The sequence below is a fragment of the Scyliorhinus canicula genome, chromosome 21 (assembly GCF_902713615.1).
Source record: "Scyliorhinus canicula chromosome 21, sScyCan1.1, whole genome shotgun sequence".
Classification (NCBI taxonomy): Eukaryota; Metazoa; Chordata; class Chondrichthyes; order Carcharhiniformes; family Scyliorhinidae; genus Scyliorhinus; species Scyliorhinus canicula.
The window spans coordinates 37,300,012-37,319,582 of NC_052166.1; the positions used below are offsets into that span (position 1 = coordinate 37,300,012).

General features: G+C 46.9%; 1 protein-coding gene across 2 annotated transcripts in view; it reads right to left on the reverse strand.

Annotated features, from left to right (window-relative positions):
* Positions 1–19,571, reverse strand: part of LOC119955396 (ER degradation-enhancing alpha-mannosidase-like protein 3) — an 83,698-nt gene that overhangs the window by 22,727 nt on the left and 41,400 nt on the right. For both annotated transcript variants that reach the window (XM_038781461.1, XM_038781462.1), the window contains 5 exons: positions 15,555–15,660; positions 10,186–10,283; positions 6,270–6,395; positions 4,969–5,052; positions 18–101 (listed from right to left, as the gene is read on the reverse strand). In XM_038781461.1, the coding sequence (XP_038637389.1) occupies positions 18–101; positions 4,969–5,052; positions 6,270–6,395; positions 10,186–10,283; positions 15,555–15,660 (498 nt within the window). The remainder of the gene's footprint in view (positions 1–17; positions 102–4,968; positions 5,053–6,269; positions 6,396–10,185; positions 10,284–15,554; positions 15,661–19,571) is intronic.

Consider the following 19,571-nt stretch of genomic DNA (forward strand, 5'->3'; position numbering starts at 1 on the left):
TAAAGGTGCTTACTAACCGTATAAAGAAAATAAGTACTTTCAATGAATTCTGGTCTTAAAAGATGTTGAGCCCAATGGACTGCAAAGTCAGTGGTAAAAGCCTTTGAAAATACAAGTTAGACAAACTTAAATCACAAGCAACACCATCTGGAAGCAAAATAAAATCTTGCACGTATGTGAAAATTTCTCTCCATTAATTCTCTTACCAGCTTCAGAGGTATGCGATATGCTATTAGACTGACTGCTCAATATTAAGTTATTGACAATCCAGAATTTCTGTGATTTATCAAGAAGATTGAAGCCACTAATTCTATTCCCTGCTATAGCGCATCTTTGATGCCAACTTCATCCTACTTCCTGGATGCATCCTCAGATTGTATATAATCTTAGTTATCACCCTACCCACTTATTTCCAGGTGGCACAAGAGCAGGGCATGGACTCGCAAGAGGCAGTTGACATTTTATATATGTTAATGAAGCTGGTAGCCCCAGATTTAACCTGTTTCATAGGTTTACAGAGTTGCATGCTCTCCTCACGTCTGGTTTCCTACCATTGTCTAAAGATGTGCAGGTTAGGTAGATTGGCCATGCTAAATTGCCCCTTAGTGTTGAAAGACATGCAGGTTAGGTGGGGTTAGGGGGACGCGGTGGTGGACTGGGCGTTGGTGGTGTGCTCCTTCGGATGGTTGGTACAGACAGATAGGCCAAACAATCTCCTTCTGCACTTTAGGGATGTTATGAAAATGAGCACCAGGTTCAATTTTCATCTTTCAAAGAAAAGGTTGACCATAACAGCTGCAATAATAATTGAAGAGAATCTACTTGTGGATGTTTCTGCTTTATGTTGTCATTCATGTCTAATATGCTAAAGACTGCTTGTGGTTTATACTTTTTAAAAAAACATTGCAATGACATCTTAAAAATTCACCGTCAAGACTTCCGGTTGCGGTGATGCGGAGCTAAGCCGCACGTTCGGCAGCTCCCGCTATCAAAGGACATTCGGGCCTGTTTTAGGGCCCCAAACGGCGCTGTTTCGACCATTCCCGGTAGGGGAAGGTGTTTGGAGGAACATTCCACGAAATTTATGGTGCGCACTCGGAGTGGGGCAAAGGAAAAGGCTGCAGCAGCTCCCCAGAAAAAGTGGGGGAAGGAGGACAAAATGGCAGCCGGCGGAGCACCCGAGGACTGGCGGAAGTGGGCGCAGGAGCAGCAAGCTGCTCTTCTGCGCTGTTTTGCGGAGCTGAAGGCTGAGTTGCTGGACTCCCTGAATGCGACTACCAACAAGCTGCTTGAGACCCAGACAGCCCAGGGGGCTGCCATTCAGGAGTTGCAGCGGCAGGCCGCTGAGCGGGTAGAGGAGGCCGTGGTCCTCGTGGGGAAGGTGGAGATGCACGAGGCACTTCACAAAAAGTGGCAAGACCGCTTGGAAGAGCTGGACTTTCGCACGAGGCAAAAGAATTTGAGGATCCTGGGCCTGGCGGGGTCGGATCTTCCGTCCTATGTGGCCACGATGCTGAACTCGTTGATGGGAGCGGGGTCCTTCCATTTGCCCATGGAGCTTGAGGGAGCCCACAGAGTGCTGGCCAGGAGGCCCAAGACAAATGAACCCCCGAGGGCGGTGCTGGTGCGGTTCCATCGATTCAGTGACCGGGAGTGTGTGCTGCGCTGGGCCAAGAAAGAGAGGAGCAGCAAGTGGGAGAATTCGGTAGTGCGAATCTACCAGGACTGGAGTGCGGAGGTGGCTAAGCGGCGGACCGAGTTTAACCGGACGAAGGCGGTGCTGCATGCCAAGCAGGTCAAATTTGGAATGCTGCAGCCTGCGCGCCTGTGGGTGACATATGAGGACCGGCACCACTATCTCGGAGGAGGCGTGGGCCTTTGTACAGGCGGAGAAGCTGGACTCGAACTAGGGTCTGGGGGCTGCGGGGTCCTGTGTACTACGGTTGTTGCTGTTTTTGCTGTTGCTGTTTTTTTAATTTTGACATGTGTTTTTTATCCTGGTTTTTGCTCTGTTTCCGGGTGGGTCTGTTGGGTATGGTTTTGTGTTATGTGGGGAATGTTGGGGGTTTGTTTTTTCTTCTGTACGGAGCTGGGGGATGGGGTGGAGCTGGAATTTGGGAGCTGCGTCAGAAGGGTGGGGTGGGGCAGTGTGAAAGCGCGGGCTTTCCTCTGGTTTCCCGCGCTGCGGGGCAGGAGGGGTGGAGCTGCCGTGGCCTCTACTGGTTTTTTCCCGCGCTGAAGCAGCGCCAAGGAGGTGTGGCAGGAGGGGGGATGACCGCATGTCGGGATGGGCCGGGTTTTGGCGGGAGTTGCCGGGGTCAGCAGAAGTCAGCTGACTCACGGAAGTACCATGGAGGGTGCGTCGCGGCTAGGAGGGGTCCTAGCCTGGGGGGGGGGGGGATACCGGGTTGCTGCTGGAAGGGCCAGGAGGGAGCTGGTGTGGGCCGGGGGGGTAGAGGGGAGGCGGTATCGTCATGGGGAACGGATCGGGCGGGTTGTGCTGGCCTGGGGCGAGCAGTCGATGAGCTATGGCTAGTCGGCGGGGGAGGGGGGTGGGGTGCTCTCTGATCCGGCTGATCACCTGGAGCATGGGAGGGCTGGGTGGGCCGGTTAAGCGGGCTCGGGTATTTTCTCAGTTGGGGGGGCTGGGGGCGGACGTGGCTATGCTCCAGGGGACCCACTTGAGGGTGGCAGACCGGGTTCATGTGGGGAGTGGGTGGGTGGGGCAGGCTTTCCACTCAGGGTTAGACGCGAGGAGCCGGGGGGTGGCGGTTCTGGTGGGGAAGAGGGTGGCGGTTCTGGTGGGGAAGAGGGTGGCGTTCGAGGCGTCTGAGGTGGTGGCGGACAAGGAGGGCAGATTTATTATGGTGAAGGGTAGGCTGCAGGGAGAGAAGGTGGTACTGGTAAATGTGTATGCCCCGAATTGGGTTGATGCTGGCTTTATGGGGCATATGTTGGGCCACATTCCGGACCTGGAGGCCTGATCATGGGGGGAGATTTTGGCGTGGTGCTGGATCCCCAACTGGACCGGTCCGGTTCGGGGACGGGTAGGGGGCCGGCGGCGGCCAAGGTGCTGGGGGGGGGTTTGTGGACCGGATGGGAGGGTTGGACCCCTGGGGGTTTGGGGGGCCGAGGGCGCGGGAGTACTCCTTTTTCTCCCATGTGCATAGGGTTTACTCCCGAATAGATTTTTTCGTCCTGAGCAGGGGATTGATCACGAAGGTGCAGGATGCCGAGTATTCGGCCATAGCAATCTCAGACCATGCTCCGCACTGGGTCGATCTGGAGATGGGGGAGGCGCGGGACCAGCGCCCGCTGTGGCATCTGGATGTGGGGGTGCAGGCTGGTGGGGAGGTGTGTAGGAGGGTCCGGGGAAGTATTGAGGGGTATCTTGAGACCAACGACACGGGGGAGGTCCGGGTGGGGATGGTCTGGGAGGCTCTGAAAGCAGTGATCCCGGGGGAGCTGATCTCCATCTGGGCCCATAGGGAAAGGAGGGAGAGGTAGAGACTGGTGGGGGAGCTCCTGGATGTGGTTAGGAGGTACGCGGAGGCCCCGGAGGAGGGGTTGCTGGGGGAACGGCATAGTTTGCAGGCCAAGTTCGACTTGCTGACCACCAGAAAGGCGGAGACACAGTGGAGGAGGGCGCAAGGTGCGGTATATGAGTATGGGGAGAAGGCGAGCAGGATGTTGGGCTCCCTTCGGGGAACATGTTCAGGTATCTGCAGGTAAAGGCGTTTGCTAGGCGGCAGGTGGAGGGATTCCCTTTGCTTCCCGCGAGGGGGGTGAGTGACAGGGCGCCTTCGGGGGTCTGGGTCAGGGATGGGAAGATATCTGATATCTACAAGGTAATGCAGGAGGTGGAGAAGGCGTCAGTAGAGGAGCTAAAGGCTAAGTGGGAGGGGGAACTGGGGGAACAGATCGAAGATGGGACATGGGCTGATGCCCTGGAGAGAGTTAACTCTTCCTCCTCATGTGCGCGGCTTAGCCTCATCCAATTCAAGGTGCTGCACCGGGCCCACATGTCTGGGTCTAAGATGAGTGGGTTCTTTGGGGGCGAAGACAGGTGTGTCAGGTGTTCGGGGAGTCCAGCGAACCATGCCCATATGTTCTGGGCATGCCCGGCACTGGAGGAGTTCTGGAAGGGGGTGGCGAGGACGGTGTCGAGGGTGGTAGGATCCAGGGTCAAACCAGGCTGGGGACTCGCGATTTTTGGGGTTGGGGTGGAGCCGGGAGTGCAGGAGGCCTTTGCGTCCCTAGTAGCCTGGCGGAGGATCTTGATACAGTGGAAGGATGCGAGACCCCAAAGCGTGGAGACCTGGATCAATGACATGGCGGGATTTATTAAGTTGGAGAAGGTCAAATTTGCCCTGAGAGGATCGGTACAAGGGTTCTTTAGGTGGTGGCAACCTTTCCTCGACTTTCTGGCTCAGCGATAGGGTACTGGGTCAGCAGCAGCAGCAGCAACCCGGGGGGGGGGGGGGGGGGGGGGGGGGGGGGTGTTGACTATGTTTATTTAATTTTAATTTATTTTTAAGTTTTCTTGTTGTTTACTGGGTTTGGGGGGATGGGGGGGCGAGATACATGCATTGCTACGGTCTTGGGGGTGTTACAGTTATTATGGTGTTTTACTGTTGCTTTTCATTGTTGTTATATTTTCTGTAAAAATTATTATTTTCAGAAATAATAAAAATTATTTTTTTAAAAAAATTCACCGTCAAGAAATCTTTTCCCACATAATGATTTAACAAAACATTTTAGCTTAGGCAGAAATCCATGGGAATAAGTCATTAATAAGTGACATACGTCTGAAAATTCCTACACTACAGGACAGCTAACCTAATTTGTGGTTGGGGTCAGCAGGTAGGGAAGGGAGAATGGAAACAATTTTAAAGGCGAGCAGGTATGTAGGATTTATGGATTAATACTAACATCTATTTATGACATGAGCTTCAGAAATCTCCTTACCTCTGGTAGAAATTTGTGTCGCTGTGTAACCTGGTATAACATTTCATGAGTTTCTATTGCAGGTTGCAAGTCCCCTTTTAGTACCTAAAGACAAAAATATACTGGAAAGTTGTTTTCATGGTGTCAGTTGGATGAATTCACCTATATGCATAAACAGACAAACTCGAAACCCGCTTTCTACAAGCTGTTTTTTTCACTTATTCTGTTTTATAATTTTAAGCATGAGTGAAGAATTTATAAACTAATAATCAACGTCAAAGTTTCAAGTTTGATGGAAGTTGGTTGAATAAAGTCCAGATAGAAGTCTGAAACAGGAATTGGATGTAAAAAAAAATAGTCTCGTCAGATTTTTAGCTTTTTTTTTTACAAGTATCAAAAAAGGTTCTTTATAAATGTTGTATTATAGGGGCTGGTTTAGCACAGTGGGCTAAACAACTGGCTTGGAATGCAGAACAAGGCAGCAGCACGGGTTCAATTCCCGTACTGGCCTCCCCGAACAGGGGCCGGAATGTGGAGACAAGGGGCTTTTCACAGTAACCACTGAAGCCTACTTGTGACAATAAGCGATTATTATTTATATAAAAAAGAACTGCAAATTTGTCTTCAATATTGACTATTTTAACTTGCCACAATGCTCTGTTGCCAAAGCCCTTAAAAATGGCAACAAAACAATCTAAAATGTTTAAAAACAAGTGTGAATGAGCCACAGTTATAATTGTGCAAAAGGTGGATGTATGCAATTCAAAACTATAAAATATTATCAATGTACTAAAATAAGAAAAAGATCAATAAGACAAATTTAAAAATTGAGTAAATGTGTTCCCAGCATGAATTAATATTTACCCAACTACTTCCTGTGGTAAATAATTCAATTTTCTAAAAACTTTCTACTATGCATACTGTCATCTACTCAGCTTTAGGATGAACTACCAGGCCAGACTGAGGTGACAATCATGATTTAACAAAATGATAGAGCTGTTCCAGAGCACAAGAGCTGCTCCATTTTATATATGGGAAGTGATTATGGATGCCAGTGAATGACAGGTCGGTCTTCTTCATTAGACTGACTCAAGAAAATCAAAGCAATCTTCATTTTTTATCTTGTATGTGTGTTTCCATAAAGGTTAGCCTAAGAATATTTAGGTGTACAAAATCCTGTAAACCATCAACAAAGTTAAGATTTTTTTCTGAAACAAAATGTACAATATAAGTTATGTTGATTTTCATCAAACCACAATGAATTTTTTATATTAATTCCATACATGCCAACGGTTTCAGGCAAAAAAAAATGCAAGCCATACCTGTAAGCCTGGAAAAAAGGCAAGAAGGGAATCCATCCATTTTCTGGCATTAATTGTAGGGTTGTGCATATGAACATCAAGGAGTAGGGGAGGCTTACTAATGTACTTCATAATGGCTGCGTAATGCTAAACAGAATAAAAATTGAGAAGGATATTTTTATAAAGTATTCACATATGTATATTTCACTCACAGAGATGGAAGAAAATCAATAATGTTTAAAACAATGTCCTACAACATCACAGAACAACAACATAGAATTCATACAGTGCAGGAAGAGGCCATTCGGCCCATTGAGTTTGCACCGACCCTCTGAAAGAGCACCCTACCTAGACTCACTCCCCCGCCCTCTCCCCCCAAACCACACCTTTGGACACTAAGGGACAATTTACCATGGCCAGTCCACCTGTACATCTTTGAACTGTGGGAGGAAAATGGAGCACCTGGAGGAAATCCATGCAGACACGGGGAGAACGTGCAAACTCCACACAGACAATCACCCAAGGCCGGCATTAATGAAATGAAATGAAATGAAATGAAAATCGCTTATTGTCACGAGTAGGCTTCAATGAAGTTACTGTGAAAAGCCCCTAGTCGCCACATTCCGGCGCCTGTTCGAGGAGGCTGGTACGGGAATTGAACCGTGCTGCTGGTCTGCCTTGGTCTGCTTTAAAAGCCAGCGATTTAGCCCAGTGTGCTAAACCAGCCCCATTAAACCCAGGTCTCTGGCACTGTGAGGCAATAGTGCTAATCAGCCACCGTGCTGCCCCATCTAATATTATTAGAATAACCTCACATCTCACTCCTGCTTCTAGTCTGTTAAGTGGCACAAATTTCTCTGCCAGAATTTGGTTACAATTTAGTGACACTCAGTCTTTGTAACATTTCCATTGCTCTATTCTACTTTTGGCACTAAGTTTCTCCTTGTTGATAGCAGACATTCATTCCAATTAACTTCAGGCAGACAAAATAAAAATGGAACTCATATGAACAAAGATAACTTTAAGGGGAACAGTTTATTTTCTCTAGAATTTCTTAGAATTCTCAGAGCCTAATTAATCTAAACTGTTTTCTGAGAAGTCAAAATAACATTTCCCTTTTTCACAATTTTCAAACAGAATCTGCTCCTTCACTTACATCTTCATTTAAACAGAACCACTATTTAATATACCAGAAAGAAGATAACAGGACTTTCCTGGATTTCGAATATCCATCTTCCCATATTGAAAAAAGAACATTCACATACAAATTAAACCAATCATACACCAATGTTTGGTGTATCTTTTTTCTGTCTGGTAAACAAATTAGGCAGCTGAAAATACTAAATTAAGCCTAATTCAAATAGATTAAATGAACGTGAAAAATACATTATTAGGGTTCTAAGTAGGCATTAAAAAGAAATGCACCAAATCTGAATGGAATTCATAATTTCAGGCATGTTAATTCACAAACTATTACAATGCTGATTGCACCACCGAAGAGAATATTCAAGAAGAGAACTATTTTTCTTGGATTACATTTTCTAGGTACAAGGGGCGGGATTCTCCGACCCCCCCCCGCCGGGTCGGAGAATCGCCGGGGGCGGCGTGAATCCAGCCCCGCCGCTCCAACGCCGGCTGCCGAATTCTCCGCACCTTCCGGGCGGCCCGATGCTGGAGTGGTTCACGCCACTCTTTGGCGCCTGTACAGCCCACCCCGCTGATTGCGGGAGAATCCCGCCCAAGTTGTTTCAGCTAATATAAAAATAACTGTAGATCTACACTATCCTATGCCGTGACCTTGTGCAATGTTGTCAGATTAAGGAGTGTGTCAAAAGAATAGAATCAATTTCATGAGTTCCTTCGATAAAACGGATTGGTAGGATTTGAATTTTCCTCATCATAAGATCAGGAATGATTTTAGGAAAACATCTGGCTGCGTTAAACAGAAATTTGAAATATTTTGTACCGAATGAACCGCATCAGGAGTGCATTTAAGAGTAATTCGGGTAACAGTGGCTCCATAGCTCAAGGGTTAGAGAACTGGTCTTGAGGGCTGCATGGTGGCGCAGTGGGTTAGCCCTGCTGCCTCACTGCGCCAAGGTCCCAGGTTCGATCCCGGCTCTGGGTCACTGACCATATGGAGTTTGCACATTCCCCCCGTGTTTGCGTGGGTTTCGCCCCCACAACCCAAAGATGTGCAGGCTAGGTGGATTGGCAATGCTAATTTGCCCCTTAATTGGAAAAAATTAATTGGGTACTTTAAATTTTAAAAAAAAGAGAGCTGGTCTTGTAAACCAGGGGTCGCGAGTTAAAATCTCACGGGGGCTGACACTGGAATGTTATCATCAGAGTAAGTTAGGTAAGTGCACAACAGAGAAAGGAAGGAAATTAAATCATGCAGAGCACCGCGACCTGGGTAAACCTGTTGGACCTGTAAGTACTATGTAACCACCGGTATCTGCAACCAGGGCGAGGGAGAGAAATCATAGGCCCCAGTGCTTCTCCTGTTTCCGGCCCCTTTTGTCTCCCCCCCCCTCGATCATTGAATTTACAGTGCAGAAGGAGGCCATTCGGCCCATTGAGTCTGCATCGGCCCTTGGAAAGAGCACCTTACTTAACTAAAGAGCATCATACCTCCACCCTATCCAGTAACCCAATAACCCCATCTAACGTTTTTGTACACTAAGGGCAATTTATCATGGCCAATCCACCTAACCTACGCATCTTTGGACTGTGGGAGGAAACCAGAGCACCCGGAGGAAACTTATGCAAACAAGGGGAGAACGTGCAGCCTCTGCACAGACAGTGACTCAAGCCGGGAATTGAACCCAGGTCCCTGGCGCAGTGAAGCAACAGTGCTAACCACTGTGTTACCGTCCTTAACCCCCTTTCAAGATTCAACAATCAATTCCCCAAACAGTCACAGAAAGGTCGGAGTAAAAGTTCTGACACCCATAGTTGGCACCTGGTTATAAATATCATGTGACATATATGCAACATCACAGCAGCAACATTTTAATAGTGTTAGTTTGAGTGTGCCCTATAGGAGATACCAGCAGACCCTCTGCTTTTACATAATTAATATAGCCCCTTTGGATTACATTGCCAAAAGGTTGGCAATGGCTTTCATTTTGTTAAAACAGCATGATGATCCCCCTTTTGTTTACTTAAAAGCCTGAAGATGCCCGTTGAATCAATTGCCATTACTTTAATCTGAAGAATAACCTTTGGCAGAATTCCAACATTATTGTATTGATAAATCTGGAACAAGTCTGTTCTATTAAATGAACAATCCAAATTGGACTGGGGGCATCTTGCAACTATTCATTGCAACAATGGTTTGTTCCAGTCTATTTTGTTGTTCCTACTGTTGGATGAAGGATAAATATTCACCAGCACACCTGGAGAATCTGATGCTTTTCTATTTATAGTATAAAGTGATGCTTCAGATGTAATGTTAATCAGTGGCATCAAAAATAGTGACTGTTGCTGGTAGGTTGCCATCCTATTTGCTATGTGTTTTGCATATAGCATGCACCTTGCAATGTTCACCATTACATACTTCCAAACTCACCAGACAATGACATGGGAGCTCTGCCAGTAAGTAAAATTTTAAACCCCTTTTTGGTCTCCAGGTAAGACATATTACTCCTTAACCAGAGGATAGACAAATGATCCACGTGGAAATCTTGTCAATACTTTAGTTATCAGTATTCCAATTATCTGTGAAGTGTAAAGTGTCTGGCCTGTGCTTACAATCAGTAAATTTCCAGCTGATTTGGGGTCAGTACCAAGGCTCCGAGTCTGATGTCTGATGTGTCACCTGCTACATTAGTTCTCCATGCCTGTCAGCTACACAATAACAGATTTTTCCTTCAGTATTTCAAGATCATAGGACTGAATACCTTCAAAAAGAAAACAAATGCACAAGACTTACTGTATTAAACCTCTCCAAATACACTTCATCTCCCAGCAGGATATAGGCCTTCAACAAATATTCATAGTACGAGTCGATTCCAGCACCCACTCCACTATCTTAGAATACAATGGAATCTGTTAGTTACACCTCAAAAAGTGGTCGATAGTTCAGCAACATGGTGCTAATTTACACATGCGATTACCCAGTGTGAAAATATCGAAAAACAAGTTTGTAAAGTGACAAGGAATAACGGAACATCTTGAGCACTATTAAAACACTGTACATCATGCTCTCAGAGGGTGGGTTTCCACATCGTTTGGTTCTGGTTCACTTGGGAGTCAGGCTGTAAAGTTATATAGAATTGTTTCTGGCACTTTCTTTTTTTAAAATATAAATTTCAGAGTACCCAATTCTTTTTTTTCCCAATTAAGGGGCAATTTAGCATGGCGAATCCACCTACCCTGCACACCTTTGGGTTGTGTGGGTGAGACCCAAGCAGACATGGAGAGAATGTGCAAACTCCACATGGACAGTGACCCAGGGCCAGGATTGAACCCAGGTCCTCGGCACGGTGAGTGCTAACCACTGTGCCACCGTCTGGCCGCATTCTAGCACTTCCGTTTCAGATGTCCACAATCTGCTGCATGCTTTCTTTTGGTAAAGTTAGGAATCCTATTTTTCCCATCAAAATGCACGGGCTAATATAACTGTGGGTTATCTAGTGCCATGTTAAGCTAACAAGAGGTATAATTATCCATATAAATTACTGACAATCAGTCTACGGGGATACAAAGATTTGGCATTCCACTAGGGAATATAATAACATTTTGCAAACTGTTGACATATTAAGCTTTAGCTGCTTATTTCATGTTGGCAGCCTGTTCATTGATCTGCAGCTCAACAACATTGGTTGAATAATTTACGAATATAGGAAATAGGAGCAGGCGTAGGCCACTCAGCCCCCAAGCCTGCTCGGCTACTCAATGCAATCATGGTTGATCCGACTGTAGCCTTAACTCCACTTTCCTGCCTGCCCAACTCAATCTTGAATATATTCAGTAAGCTTGCCCCCTCTACTCACTGGCGAAGACAATTCCAAAGACTAACCAGCCTCTGGGAGAAGAAATTCCTCCTCGTGTCTGTCTTAAATTGAAGACCCCCTATTTTGAAACAGTAGCCCGAACACTACAAGTTCTTAATCTTATGTGGCATCTTATCAATGTTTTTTGGAAATCCAAATGCTCTACATCTATTTTGTTATCCACTGTGCTTGTTATATCCTCAAAGAACTCTAATAAATTGTCAAATTCACAAAAACATGTTGGCTTTGATTGTATTATGATTTTTTAAAAATGTCACACAAACATACGAATCAGGAGTAGGAGTAGGCCATTCAGCCCCTTGCACCTGCTTCACCTGATCTGATTGTGGCCTCAACTCTATATTTCACCTACCCCCGACAAACTTTGACACTCTTGTTGGCCAAGAATCTATCTACCTCCGCCCAAAATATGTTCAATGATCCTGCCTCCATTGCTCTCCAGGGAAGGGAGGTCCAGAGACTCATGGCCTTCAGAGGAAAAAATTCTTCTCATCTCCATCTTAAATGGGAGACCCCTTATTTTTAAACTACGTTGCCTCGTTCTCGCCTCTCCCACAAGAGGAATCATCCTTACAGCATCCACTCTCTGTCAGGTCCCTCATAAGATCCTTTCAATAAGATCACCTCTCATTCTTCCAAACTCCAATGGATACAGGCACAGCCTGTTCAACTTTTCGTCATAAGATAATCGACACATCCCAGATATCATTCAAGTAAACCTTCTATGAACTAGAAGTATATAAAACTCTGAATGTCTTGCTGCTACCTCTTTAATTATTGACAATTATAGACAATAGGCAAACTGGCCTATCGTTTCCTGCTTTCTGTCTCCCTTCATTCTTGAACAGAGGTGTTGTGGTTTTCCAGTCCACTGAGACTTTCCATTATCCAGGGTATTTTGCAAAATCATAACCAATGCATCCACCACTTCTTCTAAGAGCCTCAGAATCAGGCCATCAGGTCCAAGGGCCCATCAGCCTCTCAGTTTTCTCAGTACCTTTTCTCTTGCGATAGTGTTTCATAGAATCGCTACAGGGTAGTGGCGGCCATTCAGCCCATTAAGTGCACTAACCCTCTGAAACAGCACCCCACCTAAGCCCACTCCCCCACTCTATCCCCGTAATCTCACCTAACCTGCACATCTTTGGACATGAAGGGACAATTTTAGCGATGCCAATCCACCTAACCTGCACATCTTTGGACTGTGGGAGGAAACCAGAGCACCTAGAGGAAACCCATGCAGACACGGGAAAAACGTGCAAACTTAACATAGTTGCCCACGGTCGAAATTGAACCCGTGTCTCTGGCACTGTGAGGCAGCAGTGTTAACCACTGTGCCTCAAGTTCCTCTCTCCCTTTGGACTTTTGATTTTCTACTATTCTTGGGGTCCTTTTTTGTGTCTTCTACTGTGAAGGCAGATACAAAATGTTTTGTTAAAGACCTCTGCCATTTCTTTGTCTCCCATTATTAATTCCACGGCCACACTTGCTAATGGAAAAATGCTCGTCTTAGCCACTTTTTTCCTTTTTATATCAACTTGTGGAAGCTTTTATGGTCTTATTTTGTATTTTTGGTTAGTTTTCGCTCATACTCTAAATTCCCCCTCTTTATTTTTTGGCATCCGTTGTTGGTTTCTAAATCCTTTCCCAATCATTGGCCTGCTACTAATATATCAATTTGATACCATCCTTAACTTCCTTAGTTAACCACAGATGGTGCATCCTTCTGGTGGAATTTTTCTTCCTCAATGGAAAATATCTTTGTTCAGAGTTATGAAATATCACCCTGAAAAGTCTGTCACTGCTTCTATATCTTCCCTTTTAACCAATTTACTCAGTCCACTTTAGTCAACTCTGTGTTCATAACATTATCACTGCCTTTATTTAAGTTTAATACACTAAGTATGGGTCCACATTTCTGACTTTCAAACTATGAAGTTATGATCACTCTTGTCTAGAGGATCTTTCACTATGAGGTCTTTAATTAATCCTTTTACTTTTTTAATTAACCCTGTCAGATTACATATTATGCGGTTCAACTAAAATAATGTAGCTAACTATGGTACTTTTTTAACATTTAAAGACTGGTTTGAAAGTGCAACGGACTTTCCTGTTGATTCCCTTAGTTCCTGTTTCTTTCATATTGTCTTTATTGTTTTTGGTCCATGAAAGTAAGGAACTCAAAATAGTACACTGTATTATAAAGTATTGTATTTTTGGCAGAAGAACCCAGACTTTATGACATCCAAGAGATTGGAGCGGGTTTGTTTCAATTGGTTGGGTAATGGCCAACGGATTGGGCAGGGAGACTATTCTGTCCGGCAACCATCAGTGATTGGTTCCCGTCAGGTGGGGACTTTCGAAGCAAAGCCAGGAGTAACCATTGGACTCTCTAGATGGAGGCAACTCTCTCTCTGCCCTGCTGCCTACTGTCTGAAGGCAGAAGTTTCTAGACCCTGAAAGAAGCTGTCTCTCTCTCTCTCTCGAATGCTAGCTGCCTGCTATTTCTGTGAGTCGACAGCGAAAACCATTACAAGCAGAAAGAAAAGATAACATCCATCTGAAAACCTAAAATGAAGAAGAAACTAATTGGAAGACATCCATCTGAAACAAAGATTCTTATCTTTTACTTTCATCATTACATTACACATTATATCCTTCTTTCCCCTGTGTTTGTATGCATCCATTTGTGCAGTGGGTGGAGCGAGTTAAAAGGGAAGGGGGGTTTGTTTGAGATTAGTTATATTTGCTGCCTATTTAATTAGTTACTGTTAATAGCAAGAAGTCGATTGTGTTTAAATTTATAAACCTGGTGTCTGTAGTTATCGGGCAGCTGAAGATCTCGAGTACTTTAAAATTAAAGTTCATTTCAACTGTGTTGCGACTCCGGGTCAAGTAGGGCTATTATTGACCGCACACTGACCCAGAATGTCGTAACAAACACCAGGGAGGAAGTTAAATGGGTACAAAGTGCAGAACCAATTATAGACGGCATCCTTTGATTCCTGTCATGTGCGAGTACCTTTAAGAAATGGGTGTTTGTCAGATAGCTGCAGTGATGTCAGAGAGTGGGTGGAGCTGGGCTGTTTGTCTGCTTTTACTTTCGCTTTGGGCTGTCTGCTACAGGGTGTGTTTTAGTTTCATTTTGAGAGCTGGATAGCTGCAGGAAAAGCAAGCAGCTGTATAAGGATCTCTCTGCAATCTAAAGACTGTCTCCAGATCATTTGGGTGATTTCAAAGTGATAACTGCTCTCAATAGAGAATTTGAATCTAATCTCTGTGTTATGGGATGCTGCAAGGAAAGATTAAGGGTTATTTAATCTTTGGGGGATTATGGGTGTTGATAGTTGTTAAGATATTTACTGTGGGCTCAAAGTGTTAACTGGTTTAATAAATAAACATTGTTTTAATTTAAAAGTACTTTAGCTCTCTGTTTGCATCACATCTATAAAGTAGACCCGTGTGCTCCCCATAACCAACATCTATTTAAAGTTATGGGTCAGGTGAACTCCATGATTCACTTTGGGGTTCGCTAAACCCTGGCCCGTAATATTCCTTAATAATAATAATTTTTAATTAGTGTCACAAGTAGGCTTACATAACACTGCAATGAAGTTACTATGAAAATTCCCCAGTCTCCACACTCCGACGCCTGTTTGGGTACAATGAGGGAGAATTCTAAATGTACAATTCACCTAACAAGCACGTCATTTGGGACTTTGGGAGGAAACCGCAGCGCCCGGAGGAAACCCATGCAGACACTCCGCACAGACAGTGACCCAAGTCAGGAATCAAACCTGGGTCCCTGGTGCTGTGAAGCAACTCTGCTCCCAACGTTCTATTGATCTATATGTAAACGTTGAACAGTATGGATCAGGGTGGGGGACATGTTATAAAAACACAAACAAAATGGATATAATTTTTCCATATTTTTTCCAGGGTGTCATGATCTGACTGAAACCCACCATGTTGTTAGGTTTTGAGCTCTCTGAAAATAAATTCAAGGGGTTTGGTGACCACTGTCACTGTAGCGGGACAGGGGCTAATGGAGCCAGAAAGGCCGGCAGCGCAGAGATCAGGGCACCCTTCAAAAGGCAAAGAAAAAAACCCTCCCACCCTGCACACGGGTGACGCCCCCTCCACTTAAGCATTGGGGGCTCTATACCCCCATGTGTGCACTCCTTGTTTTCTCAGTTATTGAAATAATTTAACATAGTAGAAAAAAAATTAAAGATCAATTTACATCAGTATCCCAGAGATACGCTAGATAATGTGCCATGCTCACCCCGTCTGATCCAATCACCATTGTGGATGTTGATCACTGTCCCTACAAGATCGCTGCCTCTCTGCCTCTTATCCCACAGAAAATCCATTGCTCTCCGTGCATACTCCTACAGGGAAAAACAATCATCATTAAATGGAGAGGAAATAAAAAAATATAGATAGCACTTAACATTTCCTGAACCACCCTGCCAGACAAAGTGAAGAACCCAGCACCAAAATTCCAATAAATGTTCCACGGGGTCAGATCATAATCTTCTAAAATGTAGATCATATCGGGATAGTCACTATGGGGTGCTGAACCTTGTTGTCAAGCTCAAATGGAGGTCAGTGGCTCGAACTGGTGGAAAGCAGTTGCGCAATGTTATTTTCCTTGGAACGATTAATTAATAGCCAGATGGAAGGTTCACTATGTAGTTAAGGTCGTTGGGCAGGCTCTCTTAAGCTGGAAGGCCAGAGGGCTTTAAACTTGAAAGTAACAGCAGACTTTAGAATAGAGGCTGTCTCTCGCCAACCTTTTTTAAACTTGAAATAAAAAATGGCTTTTGCAGCAGGGCCACCACTGTGCATCAGGGTTGGTGGCGAGGGGGGGAGCCCATCTCCTCCACCTCAACATAGTGGCACACTCTCATTGAACCAGCTGCACTCCACTCAGCCATGCCCAAGTGGCTGCCTGTCAATCATTTCTGTTAGCATTCTGTGACTTATAAACAAGGATATCAACAGTTCCCAATTTCTCATCAATTAATACTCAGCATTTCTGCTTTTTCCTAGCAAAATGGATAACTTCACAGTTTTGCATGTTAAATTCCATCTGCCATGGAATTGGAGGGCTTGGAGGGCCGAAGGGCCTGTTGCTGTGCTGTACTTTTCTTTGTTCTTTGTTCATGTTCTTGCGCATTCAGCCTGTATAAAATCGCCTTGAAGCCTCTTTGCGTCACATTACAAGTTTTGCGTCATCATCAAACTTGAGAATATTAAAATTGAGCCCCACATGCAAATCATCCAAAGCACTCACCCTTGTGGTACCTCATATCAATGCTCCAAAATTTGATTCAACTTCCGGCAGCGGAGGCGAGCGGTCGCGCGTAGTGGAGCTCCGAAGTGGGGGGAACACAGTCGCCTCCCGTTCCCCCCATGAAGAACGCGTGCCCGGGTGAGCAGGCTTGGCGGACTGGGCCCCTGCACGGCAGGAGAGAAAGAAGAGCAGCGACCCAGACTCCGAGGCAGAGCGGGGGCGGAGACCCGGGCGCTTGGGAACGGAGTGTGCGGCAGGAGAGGCATGAGGGGAGAGCCCCCCCCTGGGGAAAAGGAGAGGAGGCCGTAAGAGTCCGGAGCGGTAAACTGTGGCCCGGGGGGAGGAAAGGTACGTGGGAGGAGCCAGGGCCGGAGACCAGGAAGCGACCGGAGACGGCACAGTGGAGCGTGGGCCTGCAAGCCGTCCCGACCGACCGAGCCCCCCCCCCACCGAACAGCAGAATGCAGGCAGCAGCGGGGTATGGGGCAACAACGCGGTGTAGCAAAACGAGGGGCAGGAGGAGAGGGGTCCGAGCCAGTAACAATAAAAGAAAAGAAAGACTTCGAAAAAGAAAACTGTTACAGGGACAGAACACTCCCTCTCTCCTCAAAAAAGAAAACCAAACTTACCCGAAAAGAGTCTCTTCAGTAGGGCGGGGAGGGTAGAGAAAGAGGGAGGGGGGGGGGGGGGGGGGGGGGGGGGGGGGGGGGGATAAGGGTGGAGAAAAAAAGGGAAAAGAAAAAAAAATGCCAAAAAGCAGAGGGAGAAAGGGCACCAAAAACAAACGGGGCAATACATGAGCCCACTCAGACGAGCTAATTAGCACACAAAGCGGCAGAATGGAAGCCTCGCCGCAACTAAAAGAACTGGGCAGACAGGAGCTTTTTCCCCCTGGGCCAGAGGGGAACTGGAAGGCAGCCTTTGCTGAGGCGCTGAGGGAACACCAGCAAGAAAGCAAGGCAGGCACCAGAGCAGACATAGAGGCCGTAGTACAGGCAGCAATGGCCAAGGCCCTGGCAGAGGTGCAGCTCGCCCTGAGCAGAGCAGGGGAGAAACTGGAAGCCCAAGAGGAGAAACAGGAAACCCAAAAGGCCACCATTAAGGAGCTGGAGAGGGCTGCGACTGACATTAATGACCGGATCACGGCTCTGGAGAAAGAGGTGGTGAGACTGGGCACAATGCAGGAGAGGCTGAAGGGCAGGGTGGACGACCAGGAAAACCGCTCAAGACGACAAAATGTCAGGATAGTGGGCCCACCAGAGGGGATCGAGGGTAGAAATCCCACGGCCTACGTGGCCGAGATGCTGGGCAACTTAGTGGGGAGGGAATCTTTCCCCAACCCAGCAGAAATGGACAGAGCGCCCTGGTCGCTGCGCCCAAAACCCAGGGCGGGGGAAACACCCGAGGGCAGTTTTAGCCAAACTGCACCGGTACAAAGACATGGAACAATCCTGCGGTGGGCCAGGCAAAACAGATGGGAAAGACACCTCATTATATTGTTCGAGGACATTGGGGCAGACCTCACCAGGAGACAGGCCCAATTCAATAGAGCAAAAGCAGCCCTTCACAGGAATAAGGTGCGCTTTGGTATGCTGTACTCTGGGTCACATAACAAGAAAGAGTGTATTTCTTCACAACCCCCGCCGACGCAAACAAATTTATCGAAGAACATGGGCTGGAAAACCGACAGCGAGGGTAGAAACACGGGGCCCCTGGTAAGGGGCAACAACACGCCGAAGGAGAGGGGGGGGTGAGGCAAGGCCAGGCCCCCCCGCCCAACATGGCAAGCGCACCCTGAACAAAAAGCAAACCGCTACCCAACGAACCGACAACGAACTGGGGAACCAGGCCCCAGCACAAGGGTATGAGTGTAGCGGAGAAAGGTGAGCAAACAGGGGGAGTGCAGGGTAGGATCGGGGGAAGAGTGGGCGAAAAAACGCAGAGGCTGAGCAGGGGAGAAGTGAGACAGTAACTCCCTAGAGGGGAGTCGCCACACTAGCAAGAAAGCTGGCACCGGGGACATGCAAAAAAGCAGGGCCGCAGCGCGCTCCCAACGGAGGGGACGGCGCCAGGCAGAGGGCGGGTGGGACCACTCAACAGAGGCGGGAGGGCAAATGGGGACAGGAGCTGGGAAAAGAGGGACAAGGGAGGGATATATGGGATAGGGGAGAAAGGGGAAGGAAAAGGAGGGATGGGGGGCACAGGGGGGGGTTGGAACACAGGGACAGAGGGACAAACAAGGCTAGAAAAGGAACAGCAATAGGGCTACAGAGTGCCACAATCAAGGGCTCAGAACAAGGAATCGCTGCAAGCATTCCCCCAGTACAGCCTCTGGGCGAAGGGACCTACGTGGCAGCTGCACAGCGGGTGACCATGACGGGAGCCCCTGGATGGAGGGAGGCCCAGCAGCACAGAGGCCCGACCGCATGGAGAGAGCAGTGACAGCGACCACCCTGGACGGCCCCCTAAAAAGGGGGAACCCCGGAGGGCAGGGGCGTGTTCACAGGTGAATATGGTTAATCCCACATGAGCGAGGGGACAGAGGCCCCCACCAGGATAGTCACCTGGAATGTAAGGGGACTCAACGGCCCAGTGAAAAGATCCAGAGTCCTCAACCACCTAAGAAACATGAAGGCAGACATAATCTTCCTTCAAGAGATGCTCCTGAGACAGCAGAACTGCAGTTAAGGGCTGGGTGGACAGACCTACCATTTCTGTTACAGGACGAGGGCCAGGGGGGGGTGGTCAGCAAATGGACGATGTTTAGGGCGAAAAAGACGGTTGCGGACCCAGGGGGACGGTACGTTATGGTTAGCGGGACCCTGGATGGGGTACCGGTAGTACTAGTTTTTTTTTTGTTTTTTTTGTTTTTTTTAAATTTAGAGTACCCAATTATTTTTTCCAATTAAGGGGCAATTTAGAGTGGCCAATCTACCGATCCTGCACATCTTTGGGTTGTGGGGGTGAAACCCACGCAGGCACGGGGAGAATGTGCAAACTCCA